Source organism: Micromesistius poutassou (genome assembly GCF_964030765.1).
Source record: "Micromesistius poutassou genome assembly, chromosome: 5".
Classification (NCBI taxonomy): Eukaryota; Metazoa; Chordata; class Actinopteri; order Gadiformes; family Gadidae; genus Micromesistius; species Micromesistius poutassou.
The window spans coordinates 20,080,869-20,104,568 of NC_140275.1; the positions used below are offsets into that span (position 1 = coordinate 20,080,869).

Sequence of the window (23,700 nt, forward strand, 5' to 3'; positions counted from 1 at the left end):
GACACACAGGACCAGGTCAGACAGGGGGACACACAGGACCAGGTCAGACAGGGGGACACACAGGACCAGGTCAGACAGGGGGACACACAGGACCGGGGGTCAGACAGGAGGACACACAGGACCAGGTCAGACAGGAGGACACACAGGACCGGGTCAGACAGGAGGCAGCGGTCTCCGATTTATTTGGGAATGGAGTCTGTATTGTTCAGTGGTCATTTGCAGTTTACGTTAACATTTAGTCATTGTATTTTACCAAAAGGAGATATATTTACCCCCCCCCACACACACACACACACACACACACACACACACACACACACACACACACACACGTGGATCAGTTGAAGCATGACTCTACATACCCTGCGTACAGAGGTGACTCAAGCTCAGGTAGCTCTTATAGGCGTTGTGTTCAATGTTACGCAAAAAGCAGGGGTAACAACTAACTAACTCTAGTGAGAAACAATTCATCATTTCTATCCCAGCCCGTTGGACGTCCAGGACGAGGTGAAGTGCCACAGCGTCATGTGTCCCAAACCCTTCATTTGTGAGCGTGGTAGTCACCGAACACGCGGAGGTCCATCCCCCGGTGGGCGGAGCCCGCCTGGTTGGACACAGTGCAGTAGTAGCGGCCGGCGTCGCTCAGCTGGACGCCCTGCACGCGCAGGGAGCCCTCGGAGAGCAGGTACCTGAAGCACACGCACACACACACACAACTGTGAACACACAACACACACACAACCCTTACCCAATACACACCATGAACACAACCCTGAACACACACACCACAAACACAGCCATAGACACACAACGCAGACACAACCCTGAACACACAACACAGACACAGCCATAAACACACAACGCAGACACAACCCTGAACACACACCACAAACACAGCCATAAACACACAACGCAGACACAACCCTGAACACACACCACAGACACAGCCATAAACACACAACGCAGACACAACCCTGAACACACACCACAAACACAGCCATAAACACACAACGCAGACACAACCCTGAACACACACCACAAACACAAGCTTAAACACACAACGCAGACACAACCTTAAACACACACCACAGTCCCACCACGGTCCTCTTGGTCGTCACCCCCCCAGTACAATCCCTCATCAGTTACAATAAAACCCAAGGTTCCCACAAAGCGAATGATCCAAACACACACACACACACACAAACAAACATGGGCCGACACGGGTGGTGTCGTTACTTTAATCAGACCATGTGACCACATTTGACACGTTGACTGACACTGAGAGGCCCTCGTCTGCACAAACAAATAGAAGCAAAGAACAGAACACGTACTTATTGGTGTCATGAATCAGCGGGAAGCCGTCCTTCCTCCAGGTGACGGTGGGGGAGGCGTCGCCCTGGGCCTCACAGGGCAGCACGGCGTCCTGGCCCAGGTGAGCCGTCACCAGGGAGCTGCTCTCCTTGATCACTGGCGGCACTGGAGCGATGGAGGATACAGAGAAAAACCAGGTCAGTGTCCAGCGTGTGTCTTTATACACACAACTATAATACCGTCATATTGTACACAACTATAGCATCATCAAGTTGTATACACACAACTACACAACTATAGTACCGTCATAAAGTATATATACAACCATAGTATCATCATTTAGTACATACACAACCATGGTATCAGCATTTAGTATATAAAACAACTATAGCATCATGATGTTGTATATATCAACTATAGTATCATCATATTGTAGGTCAAAATTTCCCATTATAACTGTAGGTAAATCCAAACAAATGATTAATATATTCTAATTATTTGCTGTTTTCCAGTCACCCAGACTAAGGGAGTCCCTCCACAATGCAGCTATGAATAAACTGTTAAAAGTAATGTGTTTGAATATGGACTGACAGAGAATCTCCACGCTGAAGTAGAGGCTGGTGCTCCCCGCCATGTTGGTGACCACGCAGCTGTAGTGTCCGCTGTCCTCGGGCCGGACCTCCTGGATCTCCAGGTACTGCCCCCCCGCCAGCTTCTGGATGTGACCGCCCAGCTGGCAGAGGAAGAAAGAGCAAAACATTTACCATATTTAATATCTCATTTACCATATTTAATATCCATGACCCTCAAAAGGGTCATGGATCTGTGATCCATGACCCTTTTGTGACAAGCTTCTCTACCTGCAGTTTGACGTCATCCTTGTACCACTCTATCTCAGGAGCGGGGTCGCTGTCAGCCAAACACTCCAGGGTCAGGTGTCCCTTGGAGGCCACCGTCACGGTCCTCACCTCCCCCGAGCCCAGGAGAGTCGGGGGCACTGGAGGGGAGACCCACAAGCATGAGACCGTTAACAGCTTCATGAATTAGAGATGAGATGAGAGATTAGATGCTTTATACATCCCCCAGGGGACCATCCTTAACAAAGAACTGCCCATGGTCAGATAGATGTATGCAGTTAGGCACTTTATGTATTTTACTCATTTATGTATTGACATCTTTTAACTCCTCTCTGGAGCAAACTGGACTGATTTCATAGTTTTTTACTTATATATTCCTATTCCTATCTATTATTGTGCATAGTGATGTCTGTGATGTGTGCGCTGTTTTTTGTGTGTGTTTTATGCCACTGTCAAAGACACATTTCTATTTTACGCAAAGTTTGATGGACATTAAAGAAGTCTAAGTCTAAGTCTAAGCCAGAAAGAAAGGGAGCCAAAGTGATGAATTAGGGCCGAGGTAAACGACTAGGGGACGTCAGGGTTCTTTCTTCATATGCTTGAGCTCCTGGCCAAGAGAAGCACGATGTATTACCCTGGACGCGGACCCAGTGGTTCCTCCCGTCCTCTCCGGCCGGGCTGCTGGCCAAGCAGGTGTACAGCCCCGCATCCTCCACCTGAAAGAGCCCCACATCAATCACCCTGGAGGAGGGGTGCGACCGAAGCAGTGCCATCTTAAGTTCTACGCCTGCTGCTGCCAGGAAAGAGTTTCACTGTAGAGGTCAGTGAAGTAAGAAAAACCCCCACCCCTTTTGGTAATGTAAAGCATAGTGTGTGTTTGAACACGCCCTTATTGTGTACAATGCTGTACGTCCTGGCACTTAATGTATGCACTTATTGTATGTTGTACGTGCTGGCACTTAATGTACACGCTATTGTATGTTGTACGTCCTTGCACTTAAAAATAGTACTTGTAGCATATTATCCTAGCTATCTTTGTTGTTTAAAGGGAATAGGTTAACCTAGCGATTGTTAGTGCTTGACACTTTGTCCTTACTGTACCTTACTGTACCTACAGCGATTCTGACAAATGTACTTATTGTAAGTTGCTTTGGATAAAAGCGTCTGCTAAATGTCCTAAATGTAAATGTATATGTAACGTTTGAAAGGTCATCATAGTACAAATATTTCTGTAAAGCATAACTAAGTGCTAAACATCCTTGCAGCGAAAGCTCTAAAAGTCGTATCAGAACAGTATGATAGGCACACTAGCATGCTAGCAATACCGTTCATTTTCCTCCATTCCACTTACCTGCACTTTGCTTATTTTGACGTAGCGTCCCTCCTCCGTCACCACCTCCGGCCTCTCCAGGGGACGTCCGTCCTTGAGCCAGCTGAGGGTAGGGGGGGGGACCCCCACTGCCGTGCACTCCAGCTCCAGGGGGCCGTTCACGGCCAGGGTGAGCTCATCGGGGGACCCCGCGCTGGAGATCTTTGGGGGCTCTGGTGAGGGAAGAGAATGCAACACAGTTTCAAACTCTGGCCAACAATCACATGCCTGCACCATCTTCTGGTGAACATGTCAATACATTTAAATGAGCACAAAGACTATTTTAATTGATGTTTTACCTTAGTTATTTAACCTATGTATTGTGGATATAGGTGTATTGCAGTAGTTTAATTTTGTTAGGCTAAAGCATACGTAATTGCCTCAGTCATTTTTAAGGTTCATCATGTATTTAGCGTTACAATTACCTAAGTCAAATAGATGACTTTGGCAGATAGTGATTATGGAATTTAAAATGCACTCTGATTGGCTTAGGATATAGCCAATGAGGCACGGTGAATAAGCAGCGTTGGGAAGTAGGGTTAGGTTAAATCTCACAATTTGGCCAATTATGACAACTATTATTGTAGATTTGTATTCTTATATTCTCTGTTTGAACATAACCGTTTGATTCGCTGTCCTTTCCGGCCGCTGAATTCCCGGTGTTTCACAACTGATCTCACCTCATTCAGAAGTTAAAGAGCACGTGAGCGGCGTCGGGCGTCTGCGTTCAGGTCTTACCGAGCACGGTGAGGTTGAAGCTCTTGGTGCTGCTGCCCGCCTGGTTGCTGGCCACGCAGCTGTAGAGGCCGGCGTCGGCGGGGGCCACGTCGGGCAGCTGCAGCCGCGTCTCCCGGCCGTCCAGCAGCAGGTTGCGGTGCAGCGACAGCGGCTGGCCGTCCTTCAGCCAGGTCAGGGTGGGCGGCGGCACGCCCCGGGCCTCGCACGTCAGCGTCACCAGGGAGCCCTGCACCACCGTGACGGGCTCCACGGGCTCCACGCGGTCCACGCCGGGGGGCGCTGCGGGGGCCGGCACACGGGGAGATTAAACGGACCCTATTTTAAGTGGTTTACGTTTACATTTACATTCAGGGAATTTAGCAGAGGCTTTTATCCGAAGCGACTTACAATAAGTCCATTTGTCAGAAGAAAGAGAAACAACAATATATCGCTGTCGGTACAGTAAGGATGTTCATAGAGGTGCTTAGGTTAACCCTAACAATTATTAGGTTGGTTTGGGGGTTAACCTAACCTTTACCAGGCACCACATTGTGTTCAATATTAAAGGGCTCCTATTTTACCACCAGGTGTGAGAGGGATTAGCCGTTATAAGCCGTTTCATAATGCCCCCTGCCCTGTGATTTAGTGACATCACAAGTAGGAGTGTCCACCCAGATGGATGCTGGGTAGATCAGCCTACCAGCCTACCCAGTGGACTGTAGAAACTGGTCGGCTGATCTATCCATCGTCAATGTAGGTTCCATCCCACCTGTGATGTTACCAAGTCACAGTGCGGGGCAGACTTTAAATCGGCTTGCGATGGCCAATCTCTCTCACACCTGTTGGTTAAACAGATGTTAAAACAGATGGTTCAGCATTGAACAGAACGTGGTGCGAGCCTGTTAACGGTTAGTGGTCATCGGTGGTCGGTGATCATCTCTGTGGGATTTTTGTTGGAGCTGGAGCGATATGCTATATGGACATGAATTACATGAGAAGCACATGTGCACATTTAACATCATGAAAGCACATAACACTAAAGACTCCTTAGTGAGGACGGTCTGATCCAGCAGGGGGGATGGGGGGGTGCATGAGGGGGAGCGGGGATCGTACCTTGGACCTGGACGTCGTAGCTGAGCTCTGCCAGCCCCGCTCGGCTGCGCGCCACACAGGTGTACACGCCCGCGTCAGACAGCAGCACGGGGGAGATCCTGCACAGTGCGAGAGCAACCGGGTACCAAATATCAGACAGAAACGCCTCGGACGACGACCTCCTCAGCCCGATTCCCCGCAACAATACAACGTATCAACATCCATCGATAATGTCGTACTGGAATAAGAATACCATCAGAATGAAAACAAACTGAAACCTATTCACTTTCTTTACTATACTTCGTAACCAATGGTTTGAACGTTTAACCGACCCACTCATACTGGTCCACGCGCTCCCTTTGTGTGGGACCATGTGACTCTGTGCTGTCTCTTTGGTCATGTCTTACGAAACCTTAGATTGAACTGACCTGAGGACAGAGTCTCCCGAGAGGAGGCGTGCGCGGGCCGACAGGAACAGGGGGTGTCCGTTCTTCAGCCAGCTGATCTGGGGAGCGGGGGTGCCCACTGCCTGGCACTCCAGGGTCACGGCGCTGTCCTGCGTCGCCTGCACCTCCCGGGGGACGGACGTCTCGCCGGAGATAGTGGGCGGGACTTGAGGATATGGATTGACGTGACTTGTCACTTGGCGGAAGCTTTTAATCCAAAGCTGAGGCTCGGCACTATCAAAGCGTGAGCCTGCAATCTAAATCGATGTGGCTACAAAACAAATGGCTGACAATGACGGGTAGAGCATTGTCAGCAAATGTTTTTGTAGCCACATCGATCTTTCTTCGATCTTTCTACTGATAGATCGAAGAAAAGACCGATGAACGATGATCAATAAAAAATCGACAATGAATGACATCCATTCATATGAACGGATGTCATCAGTAATGCAGTAAAACTGACCGAGCACGAAGAGGGTGTACAGCCTGCTCTCCTGGCCGGCGGGGCTGACTGCCAGACAGGTGTATGTCCCAGAGTCCTCCTTGCTCAGCCTCAGCAAGGTCAAGAAGCTGCCGTCTGGGGTCACGCTGTGAACACATTCAACACGTTCCGCCCTTTCATTTAGCATTAGCAGACGTTTATTTTCATTCAAACTTCCAGTCAATGCCGGATACGTGTCCTAAAGGAGCAGGAAGAGGCTAGGCCTCCTGACCGGGGGGATGCCTCCAGGTAGGATGGAGGATGAGTGGGAAACAACGGAGTAGAAGAAGGCCTTACTCTATGTGCTGGGTGTCTGAACCCTCCAGAGTGGCGCCGTTCTTCAGCCAGCTGAGCGTCGGGGTGGGGATCCCCGTAGCTCTGCACTCCAGGGTCAGCTCCTCCCCCAGGGGGGCGCTCAGGTCTGAGGACTGGCCCGACTCCAGGATGGTGGGCTGGACTGATGGTGACAACACCACCATGGAGACGGAGAGCAAGACGGTTGAATTGGTTGGGGGTGTTCTTGAAGGGGTTACCCGATGCTAACGCTGAATCAGAGCAAAAACGCAATCTCTGACGAAATGCTTGAATTGCTGTCTCGGATTGGCTTAACTGAGGACCATGTGATGCCATTAATCAATCAAAAGCAAGAATCGAAATTACTTGTTTTTCCGTTTCCGTTGTTTTTATTTCAGTGTTTGGTAAGTCGTATGTATATTTTGCTTCTTATACTTCTTATTTTTCTCATGCCATTCCATGTGTGTGAGCTCTGGTTAGTGAAAACGACCTCAACCCCATGTCACACAGCTGAAACTCTTGTTTAGGATGTTGTTTTCTCATCGAGCGGTGTTACCTTGCACGGTGAGGGTGTAGTCCTTCTTGGCCTCTCCCCCGCTGTTCTTAGCCAGACAGGTGTACCGCCCGGCGTGGGACAGGGTGAGCGGCCCCAGCTCCAGCCTATTCCCCCGGACCGACCACTGCCACTGCAGACTGCTCTCTGCACCGCAAACACACCTCAGTCACCACGGCTCCACAACGGCAACGGCTTAGCACACCTTTCACTGTTTAATGTGCTTTAATTCATGTGACCTATCTAATACATCACCCCCCCCCCCCCCCCCCCCCCCCAAACCCTAGTCTTCTCACCAATAGGGGTGCCGTCTTTGAGCCAGGTGGTACTGGGGACTGGGACCCCCGAGGCCTCGCATAGCAGGGTGACCACAGAGCCCAGGGTCCGGGTCAGGGTCTCCTGTAGGGGTCCGTCGAGAACCGGCGGGACTGTGGGCGACGCCGATGACACAACACGTATTATGATCAATTGTGAAGATGAGTGTTTAACGGTGTTGTGTGAGGTGAGTATGCTGTACAAGAAGTGTGTGTACTCAACACACAAGGCCGGCCTAGCAGAGGCCTGTCTCACCGTGAACTGTCAACCTGAACGTCCTGTCCACCTGTCCCGCCACGTTGGACACCTTGCAGGTGTACGTGCCGCCATCTGACAACTAAAGGGCCAAGAAAAAAGAAACGCTCGATCATAAAGGAACAACATCACTTTATAAGATATTCACAAGTTGTTACTTAACGATGAATTGAACATGAAATACTTTGATTATGTACCATAAGTAATCTTAAAGAAACAATCAGAGCCCGACCGATATATTGTTGGCCGATATATTAGCCGATATTGGCCTATCACATATAGATCGGTATCGGCGTATGTGTTTTGAAACGTTAAAAATGTTGTTGATTTATCCAGAACTGAATCACATCTCATCATCATCAGCATCATCTCTTTATAAATCCTCTACTGTGGTGGTTGAACCTCTAAACAGAGCACATCTGCGTAAACACTCCCAACACTAACAGTTTTACATCATGTCCTGTGTGAAGGTTAGTAACTCCTCCCCATACTACAGGTCATTGGTTCCTTTAGCGCATGGTTTTAAAGCGATGTTGCTGTTGCCCGAAGCATTCCTGGAGGGTGAGCAGCAAATCCCTAGGAGCTAATCCAACCCCAGGATATCATGATATATATATATATACATAAATATCAATATTGGTAATCTTTTTCTCCCTAATATCGGTAACAGCATCGGCCCCTAAAATCCAGCATCGGTCAGTTTCCAGAAACACTGCAGGGGAACTTTTTAAGATTCATTTTATGCTTTAATATAGAGAGAGATAGAGGAGACAGAGCTGAGGACATGCAGCAAAGGCCAACGGGCAGGATTCGAACCCGGGTCGCTACGTTCAGGTACTGTGCCTACAAGGTACGCGCTTTAACCCGGTGCGCCACCGGGTTAACCGCCCCTTGTAGATCTATAATGACGTTACTGACCTGCACCCCCTCGATGTCCAGCTGGTGGCGCTGCATCCCCAGGCCGTTCCCCGGGGCCAGCTGCAGCCCGTTCCTGTACCACGTGACCTCGGGCTCCGGGAGGCCCCTGGCCTCGCAGCGCAGCGAGACGGTGGAGCCCACCTGGGGCTCCAGCACTTCTGACTCAGACTCCACCCGGGGCCTCAGGCTGGGCAGCACTGTGGGCGCAGCACAGAGAAGAGGGCTAAGAGGCGTGACGGGGAGGAAACCCACCAGTTATAATTATACTGATTCACCCCCTGAGGTTTTTATTCATGTTTTATTGTCGGTTTTTCCAGGAAACATAACAGTTGCTTCCCGGTGGGCATGTGCGCGTGTGTGTGTGTGTGTGTGTGTGTGTGTGTGTGTGTGTGTGTGTGTGTAAATGTGCGTGTGTGTTGAGTGTGTGTTTGTATGTACCTCATCAGACCAGTGTGTTTTTTTGTGTGACTGGATCATCCGACCAAAGGGGTGAAAACACACCAGTTATAATTATAAAGGTTTTTATTTATGTTTTACAGTTTCCAGGAAACAAGAGCTGCATGCTTGTGTGTGTGTGGGTATGTGTGTGTGTGTGTGTGTGTGTGTGTGTGTGTGTGTGTGTGTGTGTGTGTTTGTATGTAGCTCATTAACAGACAGAGACAGTGTGTTTTGTTGTGTGATTGGAACATTTGACCAAAGACGATGGCGTGTGCGTGTATGTGTGTGTGTATGCGTGTGTGTGTGTGTGTGTGTTAGTGTGTGTTCGTCGGTGCAGACGGCAGCAGCAGCCCCAGCCTCCACCCTGTCTCACCGTAGACACTGAGCAGGATGCTCTTCTGGTCCTGGCCCGCTGAGTTGGTGGCTGTGCACACGTACTGACCAGCGTCCTCCACTCTGGCCCGCGGCAGCTGCAGCATCTGACCACCTGGGGGCAGTGTTCACAATGCTGTTGTCATTTTCATTAACTTACTACACAACAACAAAAAGCCAAATCCTACTAAATCCTATTAGTTCTGTATTGAAAGGTCCTCAGTGTTGGGACAGGGGTCATGTGGAGGTATACTGAATCGTCACAGGGCTTCAGAGAGCCACGGCCCGCTTCTGACCTGGTAGAATGTGGACGCCGGTGGTTAAGTGGAGCAGCTGTCCGTCCCTGGTCCAGATGACTTCAGGAGGAGGGTAGGCCTGGACGTCACACAGCAGGGACACCATGTGGCCGTCAATCACACTCACCTCCTGCTCCTTCTGCCCGGTGATCCTGGGAGGGACTGAGCAAGAAAGCAGCAGTTTTACACCACTTTACACCACTCTGGGCTGTCAAAGGCAAAATCGTCCAGATGGAGGACATTTAGAGACATAACAAACAGCTGGAGATGAGGGTGCAGCTTCTGCAATGAACTGTGAGCAGAGTGATTAAATTACTGTTTTTTTTTTTACTGGTTATGACTATACAGGGTTGATGAAAGTACTTGACAGGAAATCAGAAAAACAAAATAAAACATGCACAAATGTTTCATCACTCCATGTGATGTTTCTGACAGGCTTTCCTGTCATAGCGCTTTACCGCAGGTACCGCTTCGTCACAGAAGCATCCTCCACTAGGGATGGTCTTACCTTGCACTGTGAGGCTGAAGAGTTTCTCCATGGTGCCGACCTTGTTCTTGCCCACGCACAGGTACCCGGCCATGTCGGACACCTGGACACTAAGCAGCTAGGAGAGACAGCACACACTTGTCACTCGTAACATCGTTTAACACACTCCTCCGCGGGTCGGTCCAATCATGCGGCCTTTGGCTTAGGAGTGCAATCTCCTCGCCGCCTACCTGCAGCTGCGTCCCATCCTCACTGAGGTGGAGGTGGGCGGATGAATCCGGGCGCACCGGCTGCCCGTCCTTCAGCCAGGACACGGCGGGCGCCGGGTGGCCCGTCACGTCGCAGTGGAGCACCACGGTGGTGTTGAGCACCGCCGTCACCTCCTCCATGTATCCCTCCGAGTCCAGGATGAAAGGAGGCACTGGGAGGAGGCCAGAGTCTCACGTTGTGGAACTTCCACCTAACTTACATTTACATTACATTTCGGGCATTTAGCAGAAACTTTTTATCTAAAGCGACCTACAATAAGTACATTTGTTAGAAGAAAGAGAAACAATATTTCACTGTCGGTACAGTAATGATGTTCATATATCCAAGTGCCGAGCACTAACAATCGCAAGGTTAACCCATTCCCTGTATGCAACAAAGATAGCTAGGATAAGATGCTACACAATGCCACAAGTACTATTTTTAAGTGCAAGGACGTACAACATACAATAAGTGCGTACATTAAGTACCAGGACGTACAACATACAAGTGTGTAAAATGGGTATGGGGGGTAGCGGTTTAAGAGTAGAGGCTATGCAGAGTCTAGGTGAACTCTGAACTCTGTGAAATGGTACACGGTGATAAAGAGCTCTGCTGCACCCTACTGGTTCCTGAGCCTGGTTCCCTTACCCAGGACCTCCAGGTCAAAGTGCATGCGGTCCTCTCCGGCCTCGTTGACGGCCTGGCATGTGTACTTCCCAGCATCCTCCTCCTGCACCCGGGGAATCTGCAGCACCTGTCCGCCTTAGGTAAAGAGATACGTGACACATCAGGTACATTGTCTACCGCTCTACACAACCACAGACAGATACATCCCCAGGGGTCAACCTCCGCTGACCTGGAAGCAGAACCACTCCGTCGGTGGCGTTGAGCTTGTGTCCCTCCCGATACCAGCTGATCTTGGGCGGGGGGATGGCGTTGCTCTCGCAGGACAGGCTGATGGGGTGTCCCAGGACCACCTCCGTCTTCTCCGTCATGTCCCTGTCGTCGAGGTCTCCGTCGTCCTCCTCGTCCCTCAGACCCCAGGCCGCCTCTCTGTTGGTCACCCGTTGGAACACAGGGGGCACTGGCAGCGCAGAGCGGTCGGCATCAGTATCTGAAGTTCTAAAATGTTCTACCGCATGATCTCTCTACTCCGTTTAAATAATAGCCGAACCAGAATGCTTCTCAAGAATATAACATGGCCAACCAAGTACATCCCTCAAGAAAAATCGGTACGAATTAGTATTTGGTCCACTTAAGTGCCCCACTGCTTGTTCTGTACTCTGTAATCTCATATGAAAGGAAAAGACGTCCATCATAAATCAGGTTACTTCGGATCCCGATTGCTACACACCTTGAATGGTGACATGGAAGTCTTTCTTGTCCTCCCCTGCTGTGTTGGTGACCACGCAGGTGTACTGTCCCTCGTGGGACAGTGTGGCGTTCTCGATGCGGAGCACATGACCGTTGCCATGGGAACCATCCTGTAAATTTCCGTGCAGCAGCTGGAATAGGAAGCCAATTGGATGATCAAATTAGTGTGCAGTGTAAGTGTAAGGTGTTTGGGTGTTTTGTTAATCATCTTTGTGTTAACTGAGCACTCTGTGAACACAGGAAATGAAAGGACGACAAAAACGAAATAAAATAATTATTCAAATGTGTGATTGTAGTGAATTTGATGGGTTGAAATCATCACTGGAGATAATCAACATGAGAACATATCTTTTTAGCTTTCTTGCAAAAATGCACATCACATGGCTTCATTCAGTAAAGGCGTACTGGTACGCTGGACATTGATACATAGTTCACACCGACCTGTCCGTCTTTGAACCACTGGGTCTTTGGTTCGGGGAACCCTTTAGCAAGGCAGGAGAGAGTCAGGGTGCCATTGATCCGTACTTTCTCTCCGTGCCCGCCGAAATTCAGGGCCGTCGAGTCTCCCTCAATCTGCGGTGGCACTGTCGCAGGATAAAAATAGAAAACCACAGCTCATAATAAGTCCAATCCGACGCACACCTCGAGACTGAGGCCTGTGCACCCGACACGCCGCCTCAAAAACCAACACTTCTCCTCCTCCTCCCCGTTCCTCACCGTGCACGCTGAGGGCGTAGTGTTTGTGGGCGGAGCCGGCGGGGTTGGAGGCGCGGCAGGTGTAGAGCCCGGCGCTGTCTCCCTGGGCGGCGCCCAGCCGCAGGGCCTGGCCGCCCTGGGTGTAGGTCAGCCGCGCGCTGGACACGATGGGCTGGTTGTCCTTCAGCCAGGTGATGCTGGGGGCCGGGGAGCCCTGCACGTCACAGGGCAGCACCGCGGGGAACCCCAGCACCACGGACACCTCCGAGGTCCCGTCGCGGCCCCTGATGGAGGGCGGGGCTGGCGGCGGAGGAGGAGGAGGGCCAAACAGGATGGTTACGGTTTGATGGTTTGGATATGTATACGGTGTGCCTGTTTTTTTTTTTTTTTAATTGGACCAATTTGAATTCGTTTTTTTTTTATGAAATTGGGCCACTGGGCTGGAAATAAAGATACTCTAAACACTGCAATCAAACACACAGGGTGGACCGGGGGGAAGCGCAGGTTTTTGCAATTACAGCAATTTCTGCAACCATTTAGTGTGATTGGTGTAAATGGGTGCCAGGTGACGCGTGAGGTCATCACATGAGGTGGAAGGAGTGGCGGCCGTACCTTGCACCGTGAGGCTGAACTGGCGGGTCTGCGTCCCCGCGTTGTTCCTGGCCAGACACTGGTAGAGGCCCTGGTCCCTCAGCCGCACGGACTTCACCTTCAGGACCTGGCCCTCCTCCAGGAACTCCACGTGGGGGTCTCCGTCCCGGGACAGCACCCTGGAGGGACCCAGCGGGAGGGGGACGGCATTGTGTTGAGGGACACGACTAATGGCTGCAAATTAGTCCGTTGATTACTATTGGAATTTTTTAATTGCACTCAATATATCTATAAGATGTCATCATCATTAATGCTAAATGCCCATCGCATGCCGTCACTGATCATTTTTGAGACCAAGGGATGCATTCTTCTTGCATGCTTTGGTCAATAAAGAAAGTAAAGCAACAAAATAAATTTTATCTGAAACAGTGACAACAAACAAGCATCCAAATACTGTAAATGCTGGATCTATAAGCAGCAAATGTTTAGTGTTGATACTTAAAAAATAACAAAAACTATAAGAAAATCAGTGCTTGTGATTAATATAGTATTGGTGTATTAACTAATAGATACATACATTATATATATATATATCAGTGTTTTGATTAATATACTATTGGTGTATTCATTAACACACTGTAGATATATTATATACTATACTACTATAATACTGGATAACTGGCAGGGCAGAGGAGAACTAATTTGCAGTGAAGAACGCGGAAGAATTATTTATTTTTTCTAAATGACTCTTGTCCAGTTTTGGGTGGGTTATTATTTGTATTTTATTTCCTTTGTGTTTTCATTATCATTCCCTTATCCTGTTCCTGAAAAAAAAAAGAAAAAAAGGGGGGATTTCATGCATGTTTGACAACTGCTACATCATTGTTGTTTTTTCTCATGTTTCCCAATAAAAATACATATGAAAAAAAAAAAAAGAACGCGGAAGAAGATGTAGACTGCATCCTCACTCTCCGTCCCGGCTCCACTCCACCTGGGGCGCCGGACGCCCGCTGACCCGACACGAGAACTCCACCTCCTGGCCCAGCACCACCGCCAGCTCCTGCAGGCGCCGCGCTCCAGAGATCACTGGGGGAGCTACCCCCCCCCCCACACACACACACACACACACACACACAACATAATGACACACACAGCACAACACAGAGACACAAACAGCACAACCACACACACAACGCAACCACACACACACACAGCACAATGACACAAACAACACAGCGACACACACAACACAACCACACACACAACACAACGACACACAACACAACACAACCACGCACACAACACAGCGCACACAAACAACACAACGACACACACAACACAACCACACACACAACACAACAACACAAACAACACAACAACACACACAGCACGACAACACACAGATCAGTGGCACGCAGGGGATACACCAAGGACATACAAGTGGCTTCTGTCATTCACCTTATATGAGCTATGTTCTTGTATTAGTGGCAGGGCATAATAACAAAGTATGTTCTTCATTCAACTTCACGCTGAACTTTAACACATCAGTTAACTTGGTGTTTTCCAGTTTATTCAATCGTTTTTGTCGTTGTCCCGAGCTCACCTTGCACCACGATGTTATACGCCCGCCTGGCCTCGCCCGCCGTGTTCTCCGCGGTGCAGGCGAACTGTCCCCCGTGCTCCGACTGCACCCTGTAGATCCTCAGCAGCCGGTTCCCGTTCTGCAGGTACACCCCGGGACTGTCCACCTGCAACCCCAACACAATGGTTCCACCACATCCACACTGCAATCAGCACGGTGGCCACTTGGTGGCATGGTACAGCCACAAGTACACAGTAGTAAGGCGTAGAGGCTGTCTGCCATAATAATAATAATACATGTGCGGATGGAGCAGTGAGGAACGACGGCATTGTGCTCACAGAGTGTCCATCTTTAGTCCAGGTGATGGATGGAGAGGGGATGCCAAAGGCGTCGCAGCCCAGCGTCAGAGGCTGCTTCAAGGTGACGGTGAGGTTCACAGGTTTGCCGTCCTCAGGAATCTCCGGGGGAACTGGTTAGATGGAGGAAAGAGAATAGATGGGGGGGGGGGGGAGAGGTCACTTCCCTTTCATGTGTTTGCTTTGCTGTGCCTGTGTTGTGAGTACTAACATTAAGCGAGTGAGTGGAAGAAGTGAATGCATTGATAGATGACAACTGGACGGAGGGGTGAGTGGGTGGATTCTCACCGTTGACTTTCAGTCGGGTCTTCCTCTCCACGGAGCCCGCGTCGTTGGTCGCCACGCACTTGTAGTCCCCGCTGTGGCCGGCGGACGCGGCGCCGATCACCAGGGATCCGTCGTGGGACAGGGAGAACTCGGACTGCTGCGGGTGAATCTCCAGGCCGTTCTTGAACCAGCGCACCCTGGGCGCCGGCGAGCCTGCAGGCGGGGCGTCAGAGAGAGGAGATCTGATACGAGGACACGCTACGGGCGGCATGGGGCTCAGGTGGTAGAGCGGGTTGGCTGGTAAACGGAAGGTTGCAAGTTCGATCCCCGGCTCCTCCTAGATGAGTGTCGAGGTGTCCCTGAGCAAGACACCACTGCTCCCGACGAGCTGGCTGTCGCTTTGCATGGTTGACACCGCTGTCGGTGTGTGAATGTGTGCATGAATGGGTGAATGTGAGGCAATATTCTAAAGTGCTTCGGCCGCTGGTTAGAAAAGCGCTGTATAAATGCAGTCCATTTACCATTACATTGACCATTTTGACATGCTAGGCCTGGCCTCGCAGAGCAGGGGAAAGTGACCCTCATCGTTCCCCCGTCTCAATAGGAAAACTTTGCGGGCCCAGAGCCCAGACTGAGACGGACGGAGGGAGGAAGTTCTTTGGCGGTATACATCTATCTGTTGGACAGCAGGTAAGCAGGGGATGCCTTGCCAAAAGAGTCGCAGAACCCCGAAGCTCTGGGCTCTTCAAGGTCAGTCACTCACACACTAGCAGACATAGCGACACACAATGCCAAGCACATCTATTGGTTGGATGGCAGCTTTAAAGGGCCAGCCAATTCAAAACCTTTTTAGAAAGTTTTTAAACTTTGTTTTGTCTCATATTATCGTCAACATAGGAATCCACGCCATAGTTTCACTGTTACTAAAATAACACAGTGATTCAAGAGGTAAAAAGAGTACAATCATATGTTTTTTTTTCTCTGTAAACCACCATGTTTGTGGCATTGTGTTAAAAAAGTATCACAAAGTTGGCGTGGGTCATAGCCATGGGGATAACACGATAACCCCTTTTATTCCTACAACTCTCAGCCCACAATTTTCTTTTCATCTCATAGTTCTGAACCAGGGGGCTCACTTCCTCTCTTAAAGGGTGACTGGGCCGCCGTGCCGTTTATGACACGACATCTCAAGTGTGGGACTGGTGCCCCAAGTAGTGGAGTGCTGGGAATAACTCACACAGCACGACTCACACAGCACTGGGCCAGTCACTGAGGGGCTGGGGCTGGGGGTGGGGGGGGGCTCAGCAGATGTGGTCTAGAGGATTACCGGGGGGGGGGGCAGGGGATGACGAGTGCCATGGAGCAGCTATTAGGGGTGAAAAGGTAGTGGGGATGAAATTTTAGCTGGCAGGGCCAAAATGGGTGGGACCGCAGAGGGATGTTGCTACCCTCTCCAGATAGGAGCCATGAATGAGGTGTGTGTGTGTGTGTGTGTGTGTGTGTGTGTGTGTGTGTGTGTGTGTGTGTGTGTGTGTGTGTGTGTGTGTGTGTGTGCATGGCTGGCATTATGAAGGAGAGGGGGTTTCAAAATGCCACAGCTCTGTCTATTTACAGAGGTGCTATATCCATATACAGCAGAGTAGCCCATAGAAACAGCCTCCCCCCACTACTAAGTGCATCGACCACAGGGGATAAAGAGAAGCTGCGTTGATGCCGGCCCCCCAGATGTATCCCTCCTGCAACACATGTTTACAGTTTAGGTGCTCCTAATCAAATCCATTATCTCCAAAGAAATGTGTACATATGTTGTGCTTTAGAAGTTAATGGATCTCATCAGAGGTGTTTTAAACATTTGCAGGGGGCACTCTGACACACTCACACAGATTACCCCCCCGAGTAACTACATGCACAAAAACACTAGTTCAAATGCTTTCTGTGGTTCAAGGCCATCCCCCCCTGCCTCACACTGCTACTTTCACCAGCATCACCGGAGAACCTTGTGATGACCCGGCTCTGGCTTCTGCCCAGCACCGGGGAAAGTTCATGAGGTGGCAAAGAATCTCCACAAATTAAGAGAGAGCGCATCTGGACCAACCAGCCACCCAGTCCGCCACTCAGTCCACCAGCCAGTCACCAGCCAGTCCATCACCCGGTCCACCACCCACCAGCCATTCAACCAGACAGTTAACCAGCCAACCATCGAGACCGCCAGCCACTCAGAGAACCTCCCATTCAGTCATTCCTAGCCAGTCAATCACCCAGTCAACCAGCCAGTCAGCAAGCAAGTCAACCAGCCAGTCAACCAGCCAGTCAACCAGTCAGTCAAACAGCCAGTCAAACAGCCAGTCAACCAGCAACATAAAACAGCCAGTCAACCAGCCAGACCGCCAGCCGGACTGGGGTGGGCAGCAGTCTTTCCCATGTTCTGATCAGCTCCAAAACGAATCAACACATCGAGCCAGCCATCCAGACAACCAGTCAGAGCTCCAGACAGTCAGCCAGGCGGGCCGTCGGCCCAGGGTGGAGATTGATAGGCACGGGTAGGTCAACGTGAGTATCTCCACCAACCATCTCAGAGGGGATCTGGGGCTGCAGTCCTCTGATACAGCCCAACATCCAACCAGCCAGCCAGCCAGCCAGCCAGCCATGCTGCCCAGCTATCTCACTGGCAGGGGTCAGAGAGGGGGGGGCGGGGGGGGGCTTTCTCTTCCTGCTCTAGCTGGTGCACCCCAGACATCGTGCTCCATTATCCGCCTGTGGCAGCCTGTAATTAGGATTCCTCTCCCAGCAGCCGGCCCCGCCGCTGGAGAAAGCAGATGTGGCGCGCTGAGGCAGCCAGCAGAATGATGTTCCAGCTGTTGCTGCGCATAAGCTGTTCCAGTGCCCCGCCCACCGCCCCCCCCCCCACCGCCCCCCCCCCACCCCGGTCCTCGCCTTCCCAACCCAAGCCTGTTACCATGGAATTCCCCCACACAAACAACACCTATTTACACGCCGTGTCGAATGGTGGCTCCATGGGTCCTGACAGATAACTGAGTAAACACGGGAGGCCCCCTCACATGCACGCACCAAGTCGCGCGCATTTGCAAGTAATTGTGCTGTTCCGTACAATGTGAACTTAGCAAGGACTTTAATGTTGCTATCGCAAGTATGTTTAAATATCTCAAAAGTGGAGAATCCGGGAGTGTTGCAACGGATGGAAATTGTAGCTTTCAAAACAGAACAGATGGCAAATGGCTTTTATACACTTGGACGGTAAAGAGCCTTTGAAAGCATTAGTGTGGTTTTCAAAAAATACACCTATCGTTTACCCGAAAATAATTCCTCTTGAAATAAAGAAGCTCTCAGCAGAACAACACCTAATGCGTGATTGAAAATACCATGTAAATAATATGAAACAACCCTGCCACCATTCAGTTTTCTAATCCAACCCATCCAATAAATGAACCACACACTCATACCTTGGGCATCGCAGGGGAGGACGACCTGGCTGTCTGCTACCTTCTCCATCACGGCGTCTCCGGGCTCCAGGAAGGACGGGGCCTCTGGAAAGGAGCAGGTGCATCAGAGGTTTTACTGCTAGGCCACATAGTAAGACATCCGCCAGCAGACAGCGCATGCAAACAAGAGAGCATTGAATGAGAGTGCTAACAGGTCAGCAGGCCGTTTCTGGAGCATAGTGTGCGAGACCAATATATTTTATTTTATTTATTTATTCAACCTTATTTATAAAGGTAAGTCTCTTTAGGCTAGGCTTTGTGACCTCTCTACGACCCACGTTTGTGTCAAATCTTGATGAATTAAGCGAGTGTGAATGGTGGTCTCTATTTGCAAGGACAATACGAGTCACAGGTCCCTGAGTATGTGTGTGACCCCAGTGCACGGCCATTAACCCTTAGCACGGGCTTCTTTGAGTGAACGCCCTTAATGAACAGATTGGCCTCGAAGGGTCAGAGGGTACATAAGGCACAATCAGGTGACCCCTTGTCTCAGTAGCAGAATACAGGGGTCACACTTGAGTGTGTGACAAATCATTGCAAGCGTCTCAATCCAGTGTCATCTTTCATCTTCACAGTCGTTTGTTGAGTTGTCATCCATCAGAACAGCGAATGCTGTAATGCAAGCTTGCAGACGTGGACTTAAACTTCTCAATTGTCCATCAATTAAAAAACATAAAAATATCCACAATATCAACCAAACGCATAGCACAAATTACAGTGTATAAATATTGTCTTGCATAGCTGCAGCTGAACAGGAATTTATAGGAATGAAGGACTTTGCAGTGTCTGCTGAGAATGCACCACTTAAGACTCCGAGAGAGCCCAAGGCTGAGACACAATACTGGCTGGAAAAATATGATTAGTACAAGGATTGGATTCCATCTTGAAATGAATGCCTGTTAAACCACATGCATTCATGCCAGATTCCAGTACGGTACAATTCAGTATGAGCCCATGGATTTAATGAATGTATTGATTCATTAAAATCTCAGTTTGGTGTAGGGCTGCAAACTCTGCACCCTTGCTAACTTAATGTCTTGTCTGGTCCACTGAGTGTCTGTCTGTCATCTTTCAAGTGTGTGTCCCCAGCCAGCCAGCAAGCCAGCCAGTCAGCCAGCCAGCCTGTCTGCACCCAGAGTAGACCACAGAAAGCCAGGCCTGATGGACCAGATGTTCCCCCTACGACATCCTACTGCTTCTTGCCGTCTGTTTCCTCTTCGTCTGTCATTGTGTATGTCAGACCCCCCCCGCCATCTCCTCGCCTCCCTCCCCCCTGCCTCGTTGCCTGCTCTGCTTGCCTCACGACCTGGCTTCAAAGGGGAACCACTAAACAAACTCAAACCACTAAACAAACTCAAAGAATTACCCATTGCCTCGGACGGCAGCCGGTTTCCACCAGACCCCCTCATAAATGCTGCTGATTAGTTAAGGGTAGAGATAAGGGTACGGATATAAGGAAACGGTGCAGACTGTTGTTCAGAGTTCAGTGCAGGGTTTGGGACATGGTTCTCTACAGGGTTTGGTCCAGAGTTCGGTGAAGGGTTTGGCACAGTTCAGAGTTCAGTGCAGGGTTTGGTGTATGGTTTGGTACAAATTTGGTCCAGGGCTTGGTGTAGGATTGGTGCAGGTTTTGCTGTAGGGTTTGGTCCAAGGTTTGATCGATGGGCTTGGTGTTGGATTCAGTGCAGGACTTGCTCCAAGGTCTAGGGCCGGGGTTGCTAGTGTAGGGATCAGTGGGGCCAAACTGTGCTACAGAAAAATACTCACTGAGAACCTCCAGGGTGACCTCCAAGGTGTCCTGTCCAGCATTGTTCTTGGCCACACAGCGGTAGGTGCCCTGATCAGCCAGGGCGGCATGCTTGATCCTGAGGGCGCTGCTGTCCTCCACCCTGACAGGATGACCATTGTGGAACCAGCTGATCTCCGGACTGGGCTCTCCCTGGACCACGCAGGGCAGAGTCACCATCTGGCCCATCAGAGCTTTCAGCAAGGAAGGACCTGCCAGGATTCTGGGCTTAGCTGAAGAGGAAAGCACAAACACCAAGCCAAATGACAGATCTCACCACTTGTTTGTGATTCACTCCTTCCCCTGGCATCTTGACGCGTCCATTACAGAACCGATCAAGCATGACACCATTCTTGTTAAAGATCTTGTGTGAACAGGGATCCAGGGCGTTACCTTGGACGTGTAAATTGTAGCTTATGGACACGTTGCCCGCTGGGTTCGCCGCAGTGCAGGTGTACAGTTTACTGTCGAGCAGGCGCACGTCCGTGATCTTTAGGGAGCCTGAAGGCAGAACAGTGAACCTGGGGGGGGGGGGGGTCAGGGGTCAAGGGTGGTTGGACGGAGAAAACAAAACACTTCATCAGTCAGGGGAGCAGCTGACTGTGACTGACATGTGTCCTGCACATGTTTCAACATGACGTGAAAGAAACGTTTAGCCGCCAACATTAAGTTCCTCTAGTAGCTTTCTCTAAGTAATGTCATTCTGTATGAAAGTCAGGGCTGGAAATAACTCTATGGCTCAGGGTGATAATAATAATAATTATCATGGTAAATATAATAGTTTTTTCTCCCAAATTGGAAAGAGCTAATCGAGAATGCGGCCGTAGCACCAGCCGGAATCCCCCACATTGTGAGGTTGATTATGTTTACACATCGCACATCAACTCAAAGAGATGCTCAGAGATCCACAAAATGATCGATAATTGTGTGTGTGATGTGTGGAGATGAGCAGAAATATATTTTGAGGCAATTATATAAATTGATGATAGGTTCCCCCTAGCTAGCTGCACTACGAAATAACGAGCATAAACTGAAATAACGAGCATAAAAAAATGGTATAATATCGGCCTGAGACTTAAAAGGCTGAAGTGAGTGACCAGTGTGTAATCTGTAATTAACAGAAACGACGGGCCAGTCTGATGTCGCTGTGTCGGCGGACTTCAAAGAACCGGCCTGGGCCGTGGTAATGTGAGCCGCCCCAGAAGCCAGCCTCCAGCTGTACACATTCATAACATGCGCTAACCTAAACACAAACTCTTGTGATTTATCAGAGATAAGTGGGCCTGCTAAGCAACTGAATGATAACAATAACACGTACGTTCAAGTGGAACAGCGCTGGAAGCACAAAGAGGTCTCTATTTCAGCAGTACGTGTGTGAGTCCAGCCCTCACCCCCTCACCCCCTCACCCCCCCACCCCCCACCACTTTAAACAGCCTCGGGAGAAAGCAAGCGTCTGAAAACATCGCTGGGGCACCAATGACCGCCCCGCCAGTAGCAGGCTCAGTGTCCACAACCCCCTCCCCCCAATTAAGACCAACACACGAGGACAGAGCAGCACCCCCGCTCTCTCTCACACACACACACATACACACACACACACACACACACACACACACACACAGACACACACACACACACACACACACACACTCTCGCTCTCTCTTGGCCATGAATCTACCCCCCGTGGTGTTTGCCACATTGGTGTCAGGTCAACTGTGTACACAGCTTGTCATCCAGAGGCTGACTGGGACAAATTAGCCCCATCACTGTGGATCTGGATAAGACGAATCAACGACCCAATGTAGGCTAGCTCTCTGTCGCCCTGCCTTGGTCTCTTCACGCCTTCTAAATCCCCTCTCTCTCTCTCTCTCCCTCCCTCCCTCTCTGTCTCTCTCTCTCTCTCTCTCTCTCTCTCTCCCTCTCTCTCTCTCTCTCTCTCTCTCTCTCTCTCTCTCTCTCTCTCTCTATCTCTCTCTCTCTCTCTCTCTCTCTCCCACTCAGCAGGGGATTCTGTGGTCACCCGGGGCGTCTGAGTGCTGAGGTCGGGGGCTGATCGTACGGAGGGGGGAGACGGGGGTGAGGGGATCTAACCCCGACCTGACCATATATGTAAAGAAGGGGGAGGGGATGGCGGGGGAGGCCCACTGAGAAATATGCTTTCCTCATCAGGAAGGTTCTAGTAAAACAGTCAACATGTTGTTTTATGGGCGGCGGTCGGCCCCCAAGCAGACAGGACTTGTATCCCTTCCTCTGTGGGTCAGCTTTCCTCCCTTCTTCCAGACATGACCCTCCCCCACCCCTCCGCCCCCAGCCCTACTCCTTCTCTCCTCCTCCTCCTCCTCCTCCTCCTCCTCCTCCTCACTGGTCTCCCCTTTCTCTTCTTGCCGTTCCCGGGGCATATCTGATCACCCTGGGTCTACCCTCCCCTCTGTCCCCGCCGTCCCCTCGCTGTCTCGTCTGGTTCCCCCCCCGCCCCAGAGCGCCTGTCTGTCATCCATCAGGCCTGTGTCCCCAGTCAGTCAGCTAACCAGCCAACCAGCCAGCCGGTCAGCCAGTCCGTCAGTCCGTCAGTTCTGTCTGCACCCCGAGTATACCACGGAGAGCCCAACCTGGGGGACCAGATGTTCCCCCTAAAAGACCCCACTGCATCTTTCCTTCTCTCCCCTCTTTTGTCTCTCCCTGTATGTCCTCCCCTCCCTCCCCCCTCCCCCCCTCCCTCCCCCCTCCTTCCCCTGCCTGCCTCCCTACCTGGCTTCAAAAGGGAACCACTAAACCAACTCCAACTGTTTACAAGCGCCCGGGACGGCAGCCGCTTCCCCTCAGACCTTGTAAATGCCGCTGATTAGTTAAGACAAGAGATAAGGGTGCGGTGATGAAAACGGTTTGTTTTGGTTGTACTGCGGTTGTCCTGCGTTCCCCCGCTGCCCTGTGATTGGCCCTTACCAGGCGGTGACCGGGGGGATGGGCTGGCCGTTCCTGCTCCACGTCACCAAGGGAGACGGGGTCCCCTGGACCTCGCAGGGCAGCACCACCTCCCTCCCCACCTCGGCAGACCTCTGGACCACCGCGTCGTCATGGCGACCCACGCCCTTGATCG

General features: G+C 50.6%; 1 protein-coding gene across 1 annotated transcript in view; it reads right to left on the bottom strand.

The window, feature by feature from the left end:
- hmcn2 (hemicentin 2) overlaps positions 1-23,698 on the bottom strand; it is a gene marked incomplete at its 5' end in the record, with an annotated part of 41,780 nt that extends 18,082 nt beyond the window's left edge. The window contains 33 exons of the mRNA XM_084468212.1: positions 565-689; positions 1,332-1,476; positions 1,903-2,044; positions 2,172-2,308; positions 2,803-2,884; positions 3,520-3,710; positions 4,276-4,554; positions 5,368-5,465; positions 5,775-5,958; positions 6,256-6,380; positions 6,571-6,730; positions 7,124-7,267; positions 7,417-7,548; positions 7,691-7,772; positions 8,609-8,805; positions 9,420-9,533; positions 9,715-9,876; positions 10,223-10,319; positions 10,432-10,622; positions 11,099-11,212; positions 11,307-11,534; positions 11,805-11,955; positions 12,266-12,408; positions 12,542-12,820; positions 13,133-13,290; positions 14,080-14,206; positions 14,715-14,859; positions 15,032-15,162; positions 15,338-15,529; positions 18,778-18,861; positions 20,584-20,835; positions 20,996-21,123; positions 23,547-23,698. Coding sequence (XP_084324338.1) covers positions 565-689; positions 1,332-1,476; positions 1,903-2,044; positions 2,172-2,308; positions 2,803-2,884; positions 3,520-3,710; positions 4,276-4,554; positions 5,368-5,465; positions 5,775-5,958; positions 6,256-6,380; positions 6,571-6,730; positions 7,124-7,267; positions 7,417-7,548; positions 7,691-7,772; positions 8,609-8,805; positions 9,420-9,533; positions 9,715-9,876; positions 10,223-10,319; positions 10,432-10,622; positions 11,099-11,212; positions 11,307-11,534; positions 11,805-11,955; positions 12,266-12,408; positions 12,542-12,820; positions 13,133-13,290; positions 14,080-14,206; positions 14,715-14,859; positions 15,032-15,162; positions 15,338-15,529; positions 18,778-18,861; positions 20,584-20,835; positions 20,996-21,123; positions 23,547-23,698 — 5,071 coding nt within the window. The remainder of the gene's footprint in view (positions 1-564; positions 690-1,331; positions 1,477-1,902; positions 2,045-2,171; positions 2,309-2,802; positions 2,885-3,519; positions 3,711-4,275; positions 4,555-5,367; positions 5,466-5,774; positions 5,959-6,255; positions 6,381-6,570; positions 6,731-7,123; positions 7,268-7,416; positions 7,549-7,690; positions 7,773-8,608; positions 8,806-9,419; positions 9,534-9,714; positions 9,877-10,222; positions 10,320-10,431; positions 10,623-11,098; positions 11,213-11,306; positions 11,535-11,804; positions 11,956-12,265; positions 12,409-12,541; positions 12,821-13,132; positions 13,291-14,079; positions 14,207-14,714; positions 14,860-15,031; positions 15,163-15,337; positions 15,530-18,777; positions 18,862-20,583; positions 20,836-20,995; positions 21,124-23,546) is intronic.
- Positions 23,699-23,700: the final 2 nt, after the last annotated feature.